Raw genomic sequence first — 15,032 nt, 5'->3', positions numbered from 1 at the left:
AGCATAACGATGACATATAGCAATATTTCATTAGTAAAAGAGATTGATATGGTGTTTTTAAATGGCAATATATCAGCATAGGAAGATATTGGGATATTTTAATGGATCAATATTTTTTCCCTCGTCTTTAGAAGTTTTTAAGTCTGTAAAAAAGAAGTTTTTGAGGAACAAATAGTAGTATTTTTTTTTTAGACATTAGAAAGCTGATCAAATATCGGGTTAAATATCGGTGGGGTGGCCGATGTCCGATATTCAGTTTTAAGGCCGATACCGATAGGGGGCCCATTATATCGTGCATCCCTAATGTTTTCCTCTCTTGGGTCGCGTAATCTAGAAGGATTGTAATATCAGCTGTATTAATTCACACCAGCCTTTGAATTGGTGCCGTGTGGGTGCGTGTGTTTGTGTTTGGTTATTAGACTCGCAGCCAGGTTGTCTGAAAAAAGTAAGAGAGAAAGAATACCTAATTCTGAAAGTATATATGCTCATAAATCACAACCATAAATCAGCAAAACTACTTATAATAACCCTACTTATAATAACTATCTGAAAATATAAAGTTCTCCTATCGGTTTTAAAACATCTTCAGGTGTAAATATGTAAATATAGGAACAACAGTTGACTCTTTCAAAACATCTGGCTGCCCACCTGTATCCCATACTCTATTATAAAGCTAAGGAATCATTTTCTTACCCCTCATACTCAGTCTTTTTAACATGCCATATGTTATCCGATCTCTCCCTGGTATTGACTCTTTATTTCTTTATTCAATTCAATCATAGAAAAAGACACATTTATTAAATTGTTCCTACCATCTTCACTGCTTTGGACATTATATGCTCTATTCTGTATTGTAATACCTCTCTGGCTCACTTAGCTTTATTGTGCACTTTAGGGTTCTGACTAAGAGCCCTGCTTTATCTACATTTTATGTTATTAATACTTCTCCATCTCTTAATACTGGGTATCCAACATCTCTCCTATTCCCACTATTTTTTTTTATGTGTACTCCATACTTTACATAATGGTGTAGTTCGTCCAATTGACTCACAATATCTATTCCAATATACTTTCTTTGCTTGTTTAATTATTCTTCAAACAACACCCTGAAGTTGTTTATAAGCAATTCGATTCTAAAAATTCAGAGTCCTCTTTAACACTCTAAATGCCTTATTCCTACTTCTTAGTCCACCATGGAACAATATTTCTCCTTATAGTACCCTTACTCCTTGGATTGTTACCCGAGCAGCAGCTAGGATTGCTTTACCTATATCTGCATTGAGCTTGTTAACCCCCTAAACTAATTTAACTTATTATAACTTTTCATCTGCAATGACAGAAAACAGCCCAGTCTGTCTGCTTTAATTCCCACACACCCACATTTCTTTCCTGCAAATCTTTACAGCTATGAATTGCAATCTCTTCCAAAACTGGAAAATGATCACCGCCAACAGTGCTGTCTTAACCACTTCCAATTGATTATTCCTGCTAAATTCTGTGATACTAATGTCAGATCAAATACTGACTTTGTTCCTTCTGCCACATTAACCATTGTCCCTAACTCATCATTTCAACATACTAATTTGTTATCATCCAAAACCTCCTCTGTCATTTCTCCATTAATATCACTATCCATCCCCATAAAGTACTATGTGCATTAAAGTCACAACAGCAAATTACATTATCCCACCTTTCTACCACAGTGACATAGCAATACAATGATCCAAGTGTCGTAGGCTTTATTGTAATCAGTCCAGGCAGTGCTTAGGTTAGTGTTTCGGGTTCCGCAGTCTTAAGCAACTGTTCCATCTACCATGAGTTGGTGTTTGGCAGCTCTGGTATTTTTGACAATTCCCTTCTGAGCTGTGCTCATGTATTGATCCATGTTCCCGCTTATCTTAGCTGCTATGATCCAGGACCTGAGCTTCCATGTTGTGGAGAGGCAGGTTATGGGGCGATAGTTGGATGGTACTGTACCCTTTGAGGAGTCCTTCAGGATCAGGATTGTGCACCCTTCGGTTAGCTACTCAAGGTTGTTCCCATCTCTCAGCAGCTGGGTCATTTGTGCTGCCAATCGTTTGTGGAGAGCCGTGAGTTTCTTAAGCCAGTAGGTTTGTATCATGTCGGGGCCTGGTGCTCTCTAGTTGATCATGCCTGAGACTCTTTCTTGGATGTCTGCCACTGTGATGGTGACTGGATCCTGTTCAGGGAGGTTGCTGTGGTCCTCTCTCAGAGCTACCAGCCACTGTGCCTCCCTGTTTTGTGCTGCCTCCTTCCTCCATATGTCTTTCCAGTACCGTTCCGTGTTCGGTAGGGTTGTTCTACTATTGTCCCCCTGCCACTAAGCGTACACTTTCGCTGGTTGAGTTGTGAACAGACGTTTACCCGTCTGGCTTCATTGTCTCTTGTTTATCTCTTTAGGCGGCTGGTTGAGGCTTGGAGTCTTTGTTTGGCTGTTTCCAGTGCCTCAGGTATGGGCATCTGGCTATACTTGCTCTCAGACATCCTTAGCATTTAGCCTTGGTGGTTAGGGTTACATATATATTTTTATATATATATATATATATATATATACATACATATATATATATATATATATATATATATATATATATATATATATATATATATATATATATATATATATATATATATATATATATATATATGTATGTATACATACACACGACGTTTCAAAGGTTTGGGGTCACCAAAACAATGTGTGTTTTCCTGAAAAGTCGCACTTATTCACCACCATACGTTGTGAAATGAATAGAAAATAGAGTCAAGACATTGACAAGGTTAGAAATAATGATTTGTATTTGAAATAAGATTTTTTTTTTACATCAAACTTTGCTTTCATCAAATAATCCTCCATTTGCAGCAATAACAGCATTGCAGACCTTTGGCATTCTTGCTGTTAATTTGTTGAGGTAATCTGGAGAAATTGCACCCCACGCTTCCAGAAGAAGCTCCCACAAGTTGGATTGGTTGGATGGGAACTTCTAGCGTCCCATACGGTCACGCTGCTCCCACAGCAGCTCAATGGGGTTCAGATCTGGTGACTGCGCTGGCCACTCCATTACCCATAGAATATCAGCTGCCTGCTTCTGCTCTAAATAGTTCCTGCACAATTTGGAGGTGTGTTTAGGGTCATTGTCCTGTTGTAGGATGAAATTGGCTCCAATCAAGCGCTGTCCACTGGGTATGGCATGGCGTTGCAAAATGGAGTGATAGCCTTCCTTATTCAGAATCCCTTTTACCCTGTACAAATCTCCCACCTTACCAACACCAAAGCAACCCCAGAGCATCACATTACCTCCACCATGCTTAACAGATGGCGTCAGGCATTCTTTCAGCATCTTTTCATTTGTTCTGCGTCTCACAAACGTTCTTCTTTGTGATCCAAACACCTCAAACTTGGGTTCATCCATCCAAAGCACTTTGTTCCAGTCTCCCTCTGTCCAATGTCTGTGTTCTTTTGCACATCTTAATCTTTTTCTTTTATTGGCCAGTCTCAGATATGGCTTTTTCTTTGCCTCTCTGCCCTGAAGCCCAGAATCCCGCAGCCGCCTCTTCACTGTAGATGTTGACACTGATGTTTTGCGGGTACTATTTAATGAAGATGCCAGTTGGGGACCTGTTAGGCGTCTGTTTCTCAAACTAGAGACTCTAATGTACTTATCTTCTTGCTCAGTTGGGCAACGCGGCCTCCCACTTCTTTTTCTACTCTGCTTAGAGCCTGTTTGTGCTGTCCTCTGAAGGGAGTAGTACACACCATTGTAGGAAATCTTCAATTTCTTAGCAATTTCTCGCATGGAATAGCCTTTATTTCTAAGAACAAACAAGAATAGACTGTCGAGTTTCAGATGAAAGTTCTCTTTTTCTGGCCATTTTGAGCGTTTAATTGACCTCATCAATGTGATGCTCCAGAAACTCAATCTACAAAAAAGGAAGGTCAGTTTTGTAGCTTCTGTAACGAGCTAAACTGTTTTCAGATGTGTGAACATGATTGCACAAGGGTTTTCTAATCATCAATTAGCCTTCTGAGCCAATGAGCAAACACATTGTACCATTAGAACACTCGAGTGATAGTTGCTGGAAATGGGCCTCTATACACCTATGTAGATATTGCACCGAAAACCAGACATTTGCAGCTAGAATAGTCATTTAGCACATTAGCAATGGATAGAGTGTATTTCTTAAAAGTTAAGACTAGTTTAAAGTTATCTCCATTGAAAAGTACAGTGCTTTTCCTTCAAAAATAAGGACATTTCAATGTGACCCCAAACTTTTGAACCGTAGTGTATATATATATATATATATATATATATATATATATATATATACATTATTCTGTTGATTATTCTTTAGCTCAATCGATTAATGGGATAGCCAAAGGTTCCTTAAAGAACACATTTTACGAAATTTAACCAGTTGAAACTAACATATTTCCACTTAAGGCGTTCTGGATAGAGCAGATTGACAGATTAAAATGTTTTTTTGTTTTATATTAAATGGAAAATCTTTATTTGGTCCTTTTTTAACAATTTTGGTATTATTACTGCTCTGTCTCTGTCACTGAATTGGCCAACGACTTCCACTTCAAAGAGAAATGTGACTGAATGTGACTGAGTTAATGACCCATTAGGATCCCCTGACAACCATTAAACCCCTAGGTGACCTCCTTGGCCAACCCAGTAGGAGGGATCTTGTGTTTGCCCTAATTCTTTGTTCCACCTACAAACTATTATTGTCAGTGCTCCCCAACACAAGTTAAACCTGAAGCCTCTTGGATGAGAGGAGAGACATCTTCTAGAAAATTTCATGTCCAGTTTAATAAACTGAAACTTTTTCAAGCTTCACCATGATCTGGATGATTGAAAATCGTCACAGATATATCTGAATTCAACAGCACTTATTTTAGGCCTGTGAAGTGCAAAACAACTTCAGATTATTTCTACTAAACATTAATTACTTATAATATTTAGTGCATATTAAAGATTCTCTAAATTGAGTACTAGCTTAATTGGAGACATACAAGATTTTTCAGCTCTTGGTGCATATCGTTGCTTTCTGCTCAGAAGGCATCACACAAGGACACATCACAACAAAGCTCCGCTCATCCAACAACATTTATCTGGCACATCAAAGGCATATCCTGCCAGCTTGGATGTTACTGTCAGATGATGCCTTGTGAAGCTTTGCGATTTGAGCTAAAATCAGTAGTGGAATGAGGTGACAAACATCACAGGGATCCGGACCACTGACAGAAACCTGTAAACAGGAGAAACATTAAGGATCCCTCTACACATGGGATGTTAATATTAAACCAGTTGGACCACTAACTTCTTATCTTCTCTGCTGGAATATCCTCTATTTACCTGTAATTCTTAAAATAACTTTATAATACATTTGGTTACAATTTTATTGAAGATTCGACTTCTCCAGAAATGCATCAAACAGAGGCTCTGAGTCTAACAGATATCTGCAGAGCCACAACCCACAGCTCTGAGACACAGAGAAAATGAGTTACAGTACTGATAGGCTGATGCCATCATGTCCTCTGAGAACTTCTGGCACGCAGCACTTTAAGTACGAATCCTGAGCACAAGCTGGCCTCTTTTCCCACCATGTCGACACCAGTCTGAATTAATAATGGCTTGAAGAAAAGAAGGAACTGCTAAAGAGCAGAGGAGCCGTCCATGTGTTTCCTACTATAAAGAAAATGTTAAAATCCAACACATGCAGATTTCATCAAAGATTTTCAGATGGACACACAGAAGAAAATGACAACAAAAAGAATAACACACGGCAGCGTAATGCCCATGAAATTATGCACAAGCATCATTTCATTGTATCAGTTAAAGCTGCTCCACTCAGGCGATATATGATGACACCATCTACCCAAAAAAAAGAGAATAACTAAAAAGAAAGAAAGAAAGAAAGAAAGAAAGAAAGAAAGAAAGAAAGAAAGAAAGAAAGAAAGAAAGAAAGAAAGAAAGAAAGAAAGAAAGAAAGAAAGAAAGAAAGAAAGAAAGAAAGAAAGAAAGAAAGAAAGAAAGAAAGTTTTTGGTGGCAGCAGATTGAGCGTCATGTCTGCTGGGAAGTGTGTTGGTGGTGGGCGTTAACGCAGGGAGGATCCATCACTCACCTTCTGGCTCACCCTATGATGGGGATGAAGTCTGGAGGAGAACTGACGGTTTCCTCCTGTGAACCCCCTTTATACCAAAACGCTGCCAATACGCCATTATACAGTAGCTGGAAGTTAGAAAGTCGTCTGGAACACGTCAGATATGTTGATATGCGTTGGAGAGAAGTTCTTGATAAGTTATACAGAAGTTACTCAGAGGTTTAGGATAAGCTAGACGCCACGACTGATGAGGAACTGACACTAAACGTATGTCAACCATCAGATAACTTAACCTCGATCTTATGGCCCACGGATGAGTATACACTGGCAAAATTTCTCGATGTACTTGCCATATGTCGTCATGTTTCAGCGTGCTTCAATGTGTTTCAGCGTACTTCAGTGTGCTCATAACTTATATTAAACGTACCCATAACTCATCCAATGTATGCCTGCGTTTTTACCAGATGTTCCTTCAGTCAGGCATACGCTGGGCGATTAATGTTGTGTAGGTGAAAGTAAGCACACCGGCTAATACTATCTATGCATGACTGATTCGTAGGGAGGAGTCTAGGAGGACACCCAGACTCTTGACCTGAGGGAAGGGGAAGATCAAGGAGATCTTGGACAGGGTGGATTTGTGGCAACAAGGAGGAGTTTGGTTTTATTACTGTCTGGTTCAAGGAAGTTCAATAGTAAGGGACAATGGGGTGAGTGAAGAGGTGGGTTTACTGGATAAATAGAGCTGGGTGTCATTAGCGCAATGAAAATGAATGTTGAATTTGCGTAAAATATTGCCAAGGGGATGAAAAGGAGGGGGCCAAGAACTGAGCCTTGAGGGACACCAGAAGTGACAGGGGAAGGGTGGGAAAGATTAAGTTGGTCAGAGAGATATGACCGGAAACAGTCGAGAGGGGTGTGAAAGATGCCAAGAGAGGATAATCTAGGGAGGATTATCCTCGCTTGGCATAGTCCTCAGATTAGGATAGATCAGATTAGGATAGATCTAAATGTCAGTCATTTATTAGATTTCTATTGGATTTTTTTTTATGGAAGCATGAATAAAACAAAAGGTCCAACAGAGCATGGGGTACTTACGAGAGCGTCCTCTCCAGCCTGCTGCCAGGGGAACCAATGAACTCTCCGAGAGTGCAAAATATCTGACCCAGAAAGTCCTGCACAGGAGCAAAGAGAGGTTACCGTTCTAGCCACACATAACTAATACCCTTCACCTTTTATACATTTAAAAAAGGTTTTGGCTTTTTTATGACTATCTGGAAAACAAATATAAAGATTATAATCTGTAAAGGTGAGTTGACAAATGAGTTACATCATCACATATATATGCTTAGCTTAGAGAGATTAACAAAACCAGCACTCCCAGCATATACCAGTAGAGTGTCGTGAGGTTACAGCTCATTTCATCTAACTGATGTAATTGCCAGGGGGGAAATTTTGATGTAAATATTAAACCTCTGAGTCATTTTTGGTTGGTGAGAAAACATTTCACAGTATTTACTTTATTGATGCTGATAAACTACATGAGTTATATCTCTAAAGAGAAAACATTATTTCAAACCCAATGCCCACATCATTACTGCATCATTGCTGGTTCCTAGAATTTCTAAAAGTAGAATGGGAGGCAGATCTTTTAGTTCTCAGGCTCCTCTCCTGTGGAACCAACTACCAGTGTTAGTCCGTGAGGCAGACACCCTGTCTACTTTTAAGGCTAGGCTTAAAACTTTCCTTTTTGATAAAGCTTCTAGTTAGAGTTGCTCAGGTTATTCTGATCTGTCTCTATAGTTCTGCTGCTATAGGCATAGACTGCTGGAGGACATAGGGACCCCTTTTTCATCATTCTGCTTCATTCTATCTCTATTCTCCCACTCTGCAGAATCTGTTCGTTCAATCTCTAACATTCTTCATCCTGGACAGAAATATCAGCTGTGCTGCTGCCATCAACACCTTTGTTTCTAGATGTTGGAGCTTGGCCTGTTTTTCAGTGTAGTCCTGTTTCTCTGACTGTGACTAAATGGATGTGCTCTCTTCATCCTCTGACATGGGAGCTGGCTCAAAGCTGCCTCTTTTTCTATGTCTGCTTCTGTCTCCTGGAACCCCAGTGGGCCTCTGAATTTAATAGAATCATGGATGGCAGATACATTTCCTCATACTAAGTCATGCAACAACACGGTTTTAGTGACTGGCACAGACATTTAGTGAGAGAAAGTCAGAGCCCACCTTTAAACACTGGCATTAACCTTTCAGGTCACGTCAAATAGCTTGGTTTGATGATTAAGTCAAGACTTTTATATACCAAATTAAGGATGTTACCAAAAATATTATCTGATCATCTTATTGCCAAAGTTTGACAATTTTCTTTCCGGTCCAGTGTTAGGAATTTAATTCAGATGTTTTAGAAGTTAAAGATTGTACAGTATTCTCTCAAGTCTTCCTAAAACAAATTTAGCTCCATTCAGATTCAGGAATGTTTACAAGTTTGTCTGCCAAATGGAAGCCAAGTCAGCAAAGGGTTAGTCTTTTCCATTGATGTTTAAATTAAGCTATCAAAATGTCACTTTCAGTTATGTAATTTTTCAACTTTGATTTAAATCTGAACTTGATGTTCACGGGTTTTTAAATGTCCAGAACAACAGTAAAGGAAACAGTTGTTTCTGCAAAAACATTTATGCATTTATAGAAATATTTATACTATAAAAAAAAATGGTTTGAGACAATAACAATCCACTTTAGCTCTAAAGTTCCATAAAAGAACTTTAGAGCTAAAGTTCATGCAAATTTCTGAATTCAAACTTAGACTATATTTAATCTGCTTACCTTCTGCTCAGCAGGTCAGGAGGCAGTGAGAGAAGATTGAAAAGAAGTTACACAGGAAGCAAAAGCAAACATCTTTATTTATCCTTAGTTCAAAAACAGGGATACTTTATAAAAACACCTCTTGGACGAGAAATTAGCACTAAAACCTTTTACCAGCCTTAGTTATTCATGTCTAAGTGGTTGTCATGCATCACAATAAACCATCATGTTTTTTTTTTTTGTTATTATCTAGTTTTAAAAATGTTAAAAATGGGCTGTATAAATAAATAAACAAACGGGACATAAACCTTGAAGTAAGAGAAGAGCCTTTGCTTCCATGGGACTTTATTACTGTTTCCTGGCTCTTGTTTTTTAGGCTTTTTATACAGAAGCCATAGTTTAATACGTTTATTCTAACAGCTGTCTTTCCATTGGGCTTGGAAGACAGAGAAGAAAAAAAAGCAGTAAATAGAAGAGAACCAGCCTCTACCACTGACCCATGTCAGTTTTTAACATTTTAAAACTACTTACATGTTTGGACAGGTTGCAGCTCCTCATGTCCACATTGTACCTACAGTCCAACCAAACAAGATTATTTAGTGCTTTTACAATGTAACATAGAAAACAAGCAACTTCAAATAACTAAAATAGATATTTTTCTAAATAAATGTTTTAAAACTTTTTTTTTCGATTTTAATGTTTATTACATCCTTCAACATTTAAACATACAGTATAACCAGTGATGACAGTGTCAGTACTGTAAAGTGTACAACATTGAGTGATTGTACAGAGAAGGACTTGGTTTTTTTAACATTTAACCATGAACCCCTCCCAGCCCTCCCGTACTCCCCCCACCTCCGCCAGCAGATGAGACTAAAGAGAAAAAAAAAAAGAAAAAAAATTCTCACACACTGCATCTTTTTTCTGGATCAATAGTGTTTGAGTCTTTCCTCTCTGGTTTTAAAAACGGTTCCCATGTACTTTGATACGCCTCAATCTGGCTGTTTATTTTGTGTATGAGTCGTTCGTAAGAGGTGGTCTTGAAAAGTGCTGCGTACCATTCCGAATATATAGGGGTGTGTTAGGTTTATTCATTGATGATTATAAAGTTAATGTGTGTACATATGGAACATGGGAGAAATGAGATGCTTCACTCTGTTTACTGCAAACTGTCATGCAACGGTGGTAGAAAATTGCTGATGTTTGTGCAAGGCTAATCACAGTTATCAGGAGACCACCCTATTCTGTGATTCAATCAGAGGAGCATTTTGTCCTATGACCTGATCAATTGCCTTGTCAGAAGAACACTCCATTTTGTAACCCACCCCAACTGTTATGATCTGCTAATAAAAAGGCTTTTGCAGAGGAAGTCCATCAGAGAGTAGATGTAGCTGAATGTAGCTCTCTCCTTCTGCAGAAGCCGTTAAAAAATCCCTCTTCTGTGTGGACTTGGTTACTACATTTTTTAACCTAACATTTTGGTGCCGAAACCCGGGAGTCAAGATCCAATTGTCCAGGACCGTGTGGGACCAAGGCCAAGAATCTGTCAACAGCCATCCTCAATTCACCGGACAGGGCCAGTTTGGTCCAGCCCTGCCCTGGGCATCTTGGTGATGACTCCCGCTGAGGACTGGTCTACACGCCAAAGGGTAGGCCTAAAGCTTTTGATTAAAAGTTGGTCTGGGACCATTTAAGTTACAGCTGTAATCACAAGAATATTTGACGAGACCAAGTCTTGTTGACAGATGTGGCATCTGGGTATTCTGTGCGTTTGAGTCTGGGACTCTGTGTTGTTCTCGAGATAGTAAGGTTTGCAGCTGCCGCAGCAGGGATGTTTGACAAAACCAAGTTTTGTTGACAGATGTGGCATCTGGGTATCCGTTGCGCGCGAGGGCCTGAAGTTTGAGACTCCAAAGTGTACACGTAACGATAGGTGTTTTGCATCTATATTGGTTAAAATAAAAAAAATATAATAGGCCTTAAAATAGGAGTGACTATGTGAGAGTGTGTGAGGAAACAATCGAATCGTTGGGTTCTGTTGTTTCATACTAAAACAGCAGGGGTTTAATACTGTACAGCCCTTGTGGATGCAGAGGCAAGAAATTCTCACCTGAAAAGGTAGAAGCAGAAATTACCACAACAGTTTTTGGGTACTGTCCTGCTGAATAAACATCCAGTGCGTAGAATACCCTAGGTGTTTGTACTGGACTAAATTCTTTAAAATGGGTAAAGGTTAAAATAAATTTAGAGATAATTTAAAATCTACGATTAGAAGTTTGTAGAAGCGCAGGATCCAACAAAAAATAAACACTTGAATATATGTTTTAAAAAAATATGGGTTTGAGGGACGCCTCTATTCCAAAATAATAAAATAATAAGAACTAAATGATAAAATAAAAGTAGATACGATGTTAGATACGATGAGTAGATACGATGTTAGATACGATGAGTAGATACGATGTTTGTGCGTCCAAAAGATAATGAAACACAGTTTAGAGGGACACAGCTTAAATCTGCACAAGCGCGGGGGGGATGTCACTGGAGCGATGACTGCAGCATTGATCCAACTGACAGCCTTCCTAATGCGCCTGCAGGGTCTCCAAAACTATTAGGTTCGGAACCAAAAAATTTTAAATAAATAACCCACCAGAAAATTATTTTAGTCATGCAAGCTACATTCAGAAAATTAAAAAAATTAGAGGAGCAGTTAATTGTGGACTCAGTGGAGGTCCTGGATCTACAGCAAATTTTCTTTTCTTTATTAAACACCTCAGAAAAACCATACTGGCATTTAAACATACAAGGGGTAAAAGTGAAAGTTCTGTGGGACACCAGAGCCGATAAATCTGTTCTGAAAGATACATTACCTCAGATTAGACCATGTAATGGTGTTGCAACTTAATCCTTCTGTGTTTTATGCAACATGCTTAGCATTTCTGCTCTATGTCTATCTGTTCCAACTATGGAAACAGCCTTATAAAATTCTGTTTGATGTAAAACCCCAGGTTCAAGATTTAGCATGTGTTAAAATAACTCAGCATTGTTTGCTATCACAATCTGATGAAAATGATTTCAAAGATATTCCAAATGCTTTGTGGTCTACAGAAAAAATTGATGTAGGACTGTTGACAACTGTAGATCCAGTTAAAATAGTTCCTAAATCAGGCCAAGGATAAAACAATATCTGCTAAAATGTGAAGCAAAGGAAAGTATAAAACCAGTTATAAAAATTTTAGCGGGTGCAGAAACAAGTCTGTTGCTTGGGCCATGTTATTTCAGAAGAAGGTAAAAAGCTACAAGAATGTCTTTTTAGAATTGTGCAATTACTGCAGGGCTTAGATTCCACATTATGTAAAAAAAACTCAGCTTTTCTTAAGTTTTTTTTATGACACACTAGTAGCTATGTCAGAGACAATTTAATGGATCCCAGAAGTAGAACAGCAATTCACAAAGCTAAAAGTAGAACTTTTCTTGGCAACTGTCTTAGCTCTGCAAAATTATCAAAAACCGTTCATCCAAACAGTTGACGGTAAAGCCAGTTATATGACCTCTGTGTTTGCAGCCTCATGGTGATAGGCTCATACTTGTAGTGTCCTAGTCTAAAGGACCCGTGGAAACAGTAGCTCCCCTATATTCTTTTTTTTTTATATTGTATTGTGTAGTTGAGTGTGTGTGTGTGTATATAGATATATATATATATATATGATCGACAAACAGCAGAAGAAGGCAGTAGTGATAGATGTGGCAATCCCAAGCGACAGCAACATCAAGAAGAAAGAACGCGAGAAGCTTGAGAAATACCAAGGGCTGAAAGAGGAGCTAGAAAAGATGTGGAAAGTAAGAGCAGCAGTGGTGCCAGTGGTAATTGGAGCACTGGGGGCTGTGACCCCCAAACTGGGAGAGTGGCTACAGCAGATTCCAGGTAAAACATCAGAGATCTCTGTCCAGAAGAGCGCAGTCCTAGGAACAGCTAAGATACTGCGCAGAACCCTCAAACTCCCAGGCCTCTGGTAGAGGACCCCAGCTTGAGGATGACACATACCACCCCCCTAGGGGGGAGAAAACAGTTCTTTTATATATATATATATATATATATATATATATATATATATATATATATATATATATATATATATATATATATATATATATATATATATATATATATATATATATATATATATATATATATATATATATATATAAAAAACTGTAACTTGAGTGTGTAACAAGAGTAATTTAAAGTAATTTCCCTCTGGGATAATTAAAGTATTTCTGATTCTGATTCTGATTGAAAGCAGCAGCTATTTTGAGCCATGAGTTTATTATGTCTCAACGGGAGGGATAATGAGTATAGTAAAACAAGTATTTAATCCAACTGCAGGATTAAATAACTACTTAAAAAAATTTTGCAGAGCATGTCTCACATGTTGCGAAGAACATGTAATCTGCCCAGAGCTCCCTTTGTTTCCCCACAGGAAGGCCTGAAGCCTGGAGACCGAGTGCTGATTAAAATCATCAAGGGGAAAATTGGGCAGCTCCAAGGTGCGAAGGACCCTACATTGTGCAACAAGCAACTCCAACCGCTGTTAAGATCCAGGAGAAAGACACTTGGATCCACCAGAGTCATTGTAAGCTGATTAAAGTTTTTCCTCAGCAAGAAGCCCAGTTATCTTCACAGGGACCCCACGACTAAGGTAGGGATCGGTGGTGAAGCCCAGCTAGAAAGGGGTTAAGCAATTTAGAGCTTTACCTCTCAACGCTGGTGAAGAAACCAACCTGACCCAGTCCCTTAGCATCCTGGTAAGTGGGTGCTTCCATGGAGGGACTGGTCAAGATGGGAAAACTACAGTGGCTCTGCTGCTTGATGGGGACCATTGGACTGGTGCTCTTAAGGACTCAAATTGACCGCCAGAAACAAAGGAAAACCAGAATGGTTTTTGATGGATCCACACCAAGTCATCCCTACAGTGCCAATATGTGGTGGCAGCATTCCAAGCGCGTTGCTGAAGGTTTGAACAAAACAGACTGTTATGTTTGTACTCATACAGACCGCTCTGGATGAGTTGAAGATTTAAAGAGGTGTGTTGACCATAACACCTCCGGTGCAAGTCCAGCACCATGGACAAGTTGGTTCACCATGGGATCATGGTGGCAGGTGCTGATTAAGATAGCTTTACCATTTGTAGGATTGTTCTTATATTTTTCCTTTTTATTTTTTGCGTAATACCATGTCTCCAGTCAATGATTCAGAGAATGATAGGATCCACTCTAATCAAGTATTCAGCTGTAACTTATGTTCAACTCCGCCAAGATGCTGGTGAAGATACTGATGGTGTGGCAACTGTCCACTTTCCTCTATTGGAGAGGTTTTGCCTACTCAAGGGACACATTTTTGAAGCTTTTTACATTCTTGATAAATCTTACATTTTTGCTTAAGTTTTACATTTTAATCCTTTTTATATTTTTGTTTTTTGCATATTGATCTTTGATTACAGAATTTCCTATCTGCAATGCATTTATGATGTGTGTAGTAAAAATCTTTTTAAAAGTGCTACATGCGAATGTTTATATGCACAACAGGAGGGAATGTTAGGTTTATTCAATGATGATTATAAAATTAATGTGTGCTTATGAAACATTTGTGCAAGGGGATGCTCCACTGTGTCTTGTGATTCAGTCAGGAGACCATCCTGCCTTGTCATTCTGATGGAGCATCCTGTCAGAACAATACTCTGTTTGTAATCATGTGTCATGTTCTGATAATAAAACGCTCCGCGGAGGAGGTCCAGTGGGAGACGGTGTGTTTGAGTCTGGGGTTCAACTGTCTCTCCTTCCACAGAAATTGTATCCATTACTGTGTATTTCATTTCTTCTTTTGCAAACCTATATTTATGAACCCAACAGTTAGCCTCGTTAGCTCGACAGCATCATTTGGTCAATTTTAGTGCCCATTGTGCTCTTTAGCCTCAAATTTTTCCCTCTATTCATCTGTGCAGCCTAGTTCATGCTGATCTCACACAGGTTAAGCCTTCTGATGGAAAGTAAAAACGTGGGATGGCCGAAGTCAGCTCTAGCTCTTCAGCAT

At 38.9% G+C, this 15,032-nt stretch overlaps 1 protein-coding gene across 2 annotated transcripts in view; it reads right to left on the bottom strand.

The window, feature by feature from the left end:
* LOC119777706 (copine-9-like) overlaps window positions 1–15,032 on the bottom strand; it is a 139,341-nt gene that overhangs the window by 56,902 nt on the left and 67,407 nt on the right. The window contains exons 5-7 of one of the 2 annotated variants that reach the window (XM_038276703.1): window positions 9,476–9,515; window positions 8,966–8,968; window positions 7,229–7,305 (exon numbers count right to left, since the gene is read on the bottom strand). In XM_038276703.1, the coding sequence (XP_038132631.1) occupies window positions 7,229–7,305; window positions 8,966–8,968; window positions 9,476–9,515 (120 nt within the window). The remainder of the gene's footprint in view (window positions 1–7,228; window positions 7,306–8,965; window positions 8,969–9,475; window positions 9,516–15,032) is intronic. The other variant, XM_038276708.1, reaches the window with a different exon arrangement.

The sequence above is a fragment of the Cyprinodon tularosa genome, unplaced genomic scaffold, assembly GCF_016077235.1.
Source record: "Cyprinodon tularosa strain WSP-4 unplaced genomic scaffold, ASM1607723v1 ctg1006, whole genome shotgun sequence".
Lineage (NCBI taxonomy): Eukaryota > Metazoa > Chordata > Actinopteri > Cyprinodontiformes > Cyprinodontidae > Cyprinodon > Cyprinodon tularosa.
Note: the sequence above shows the minus strand (reverse complement) of the source record. Positions and strands in the feature narration are given on the sequence as shown.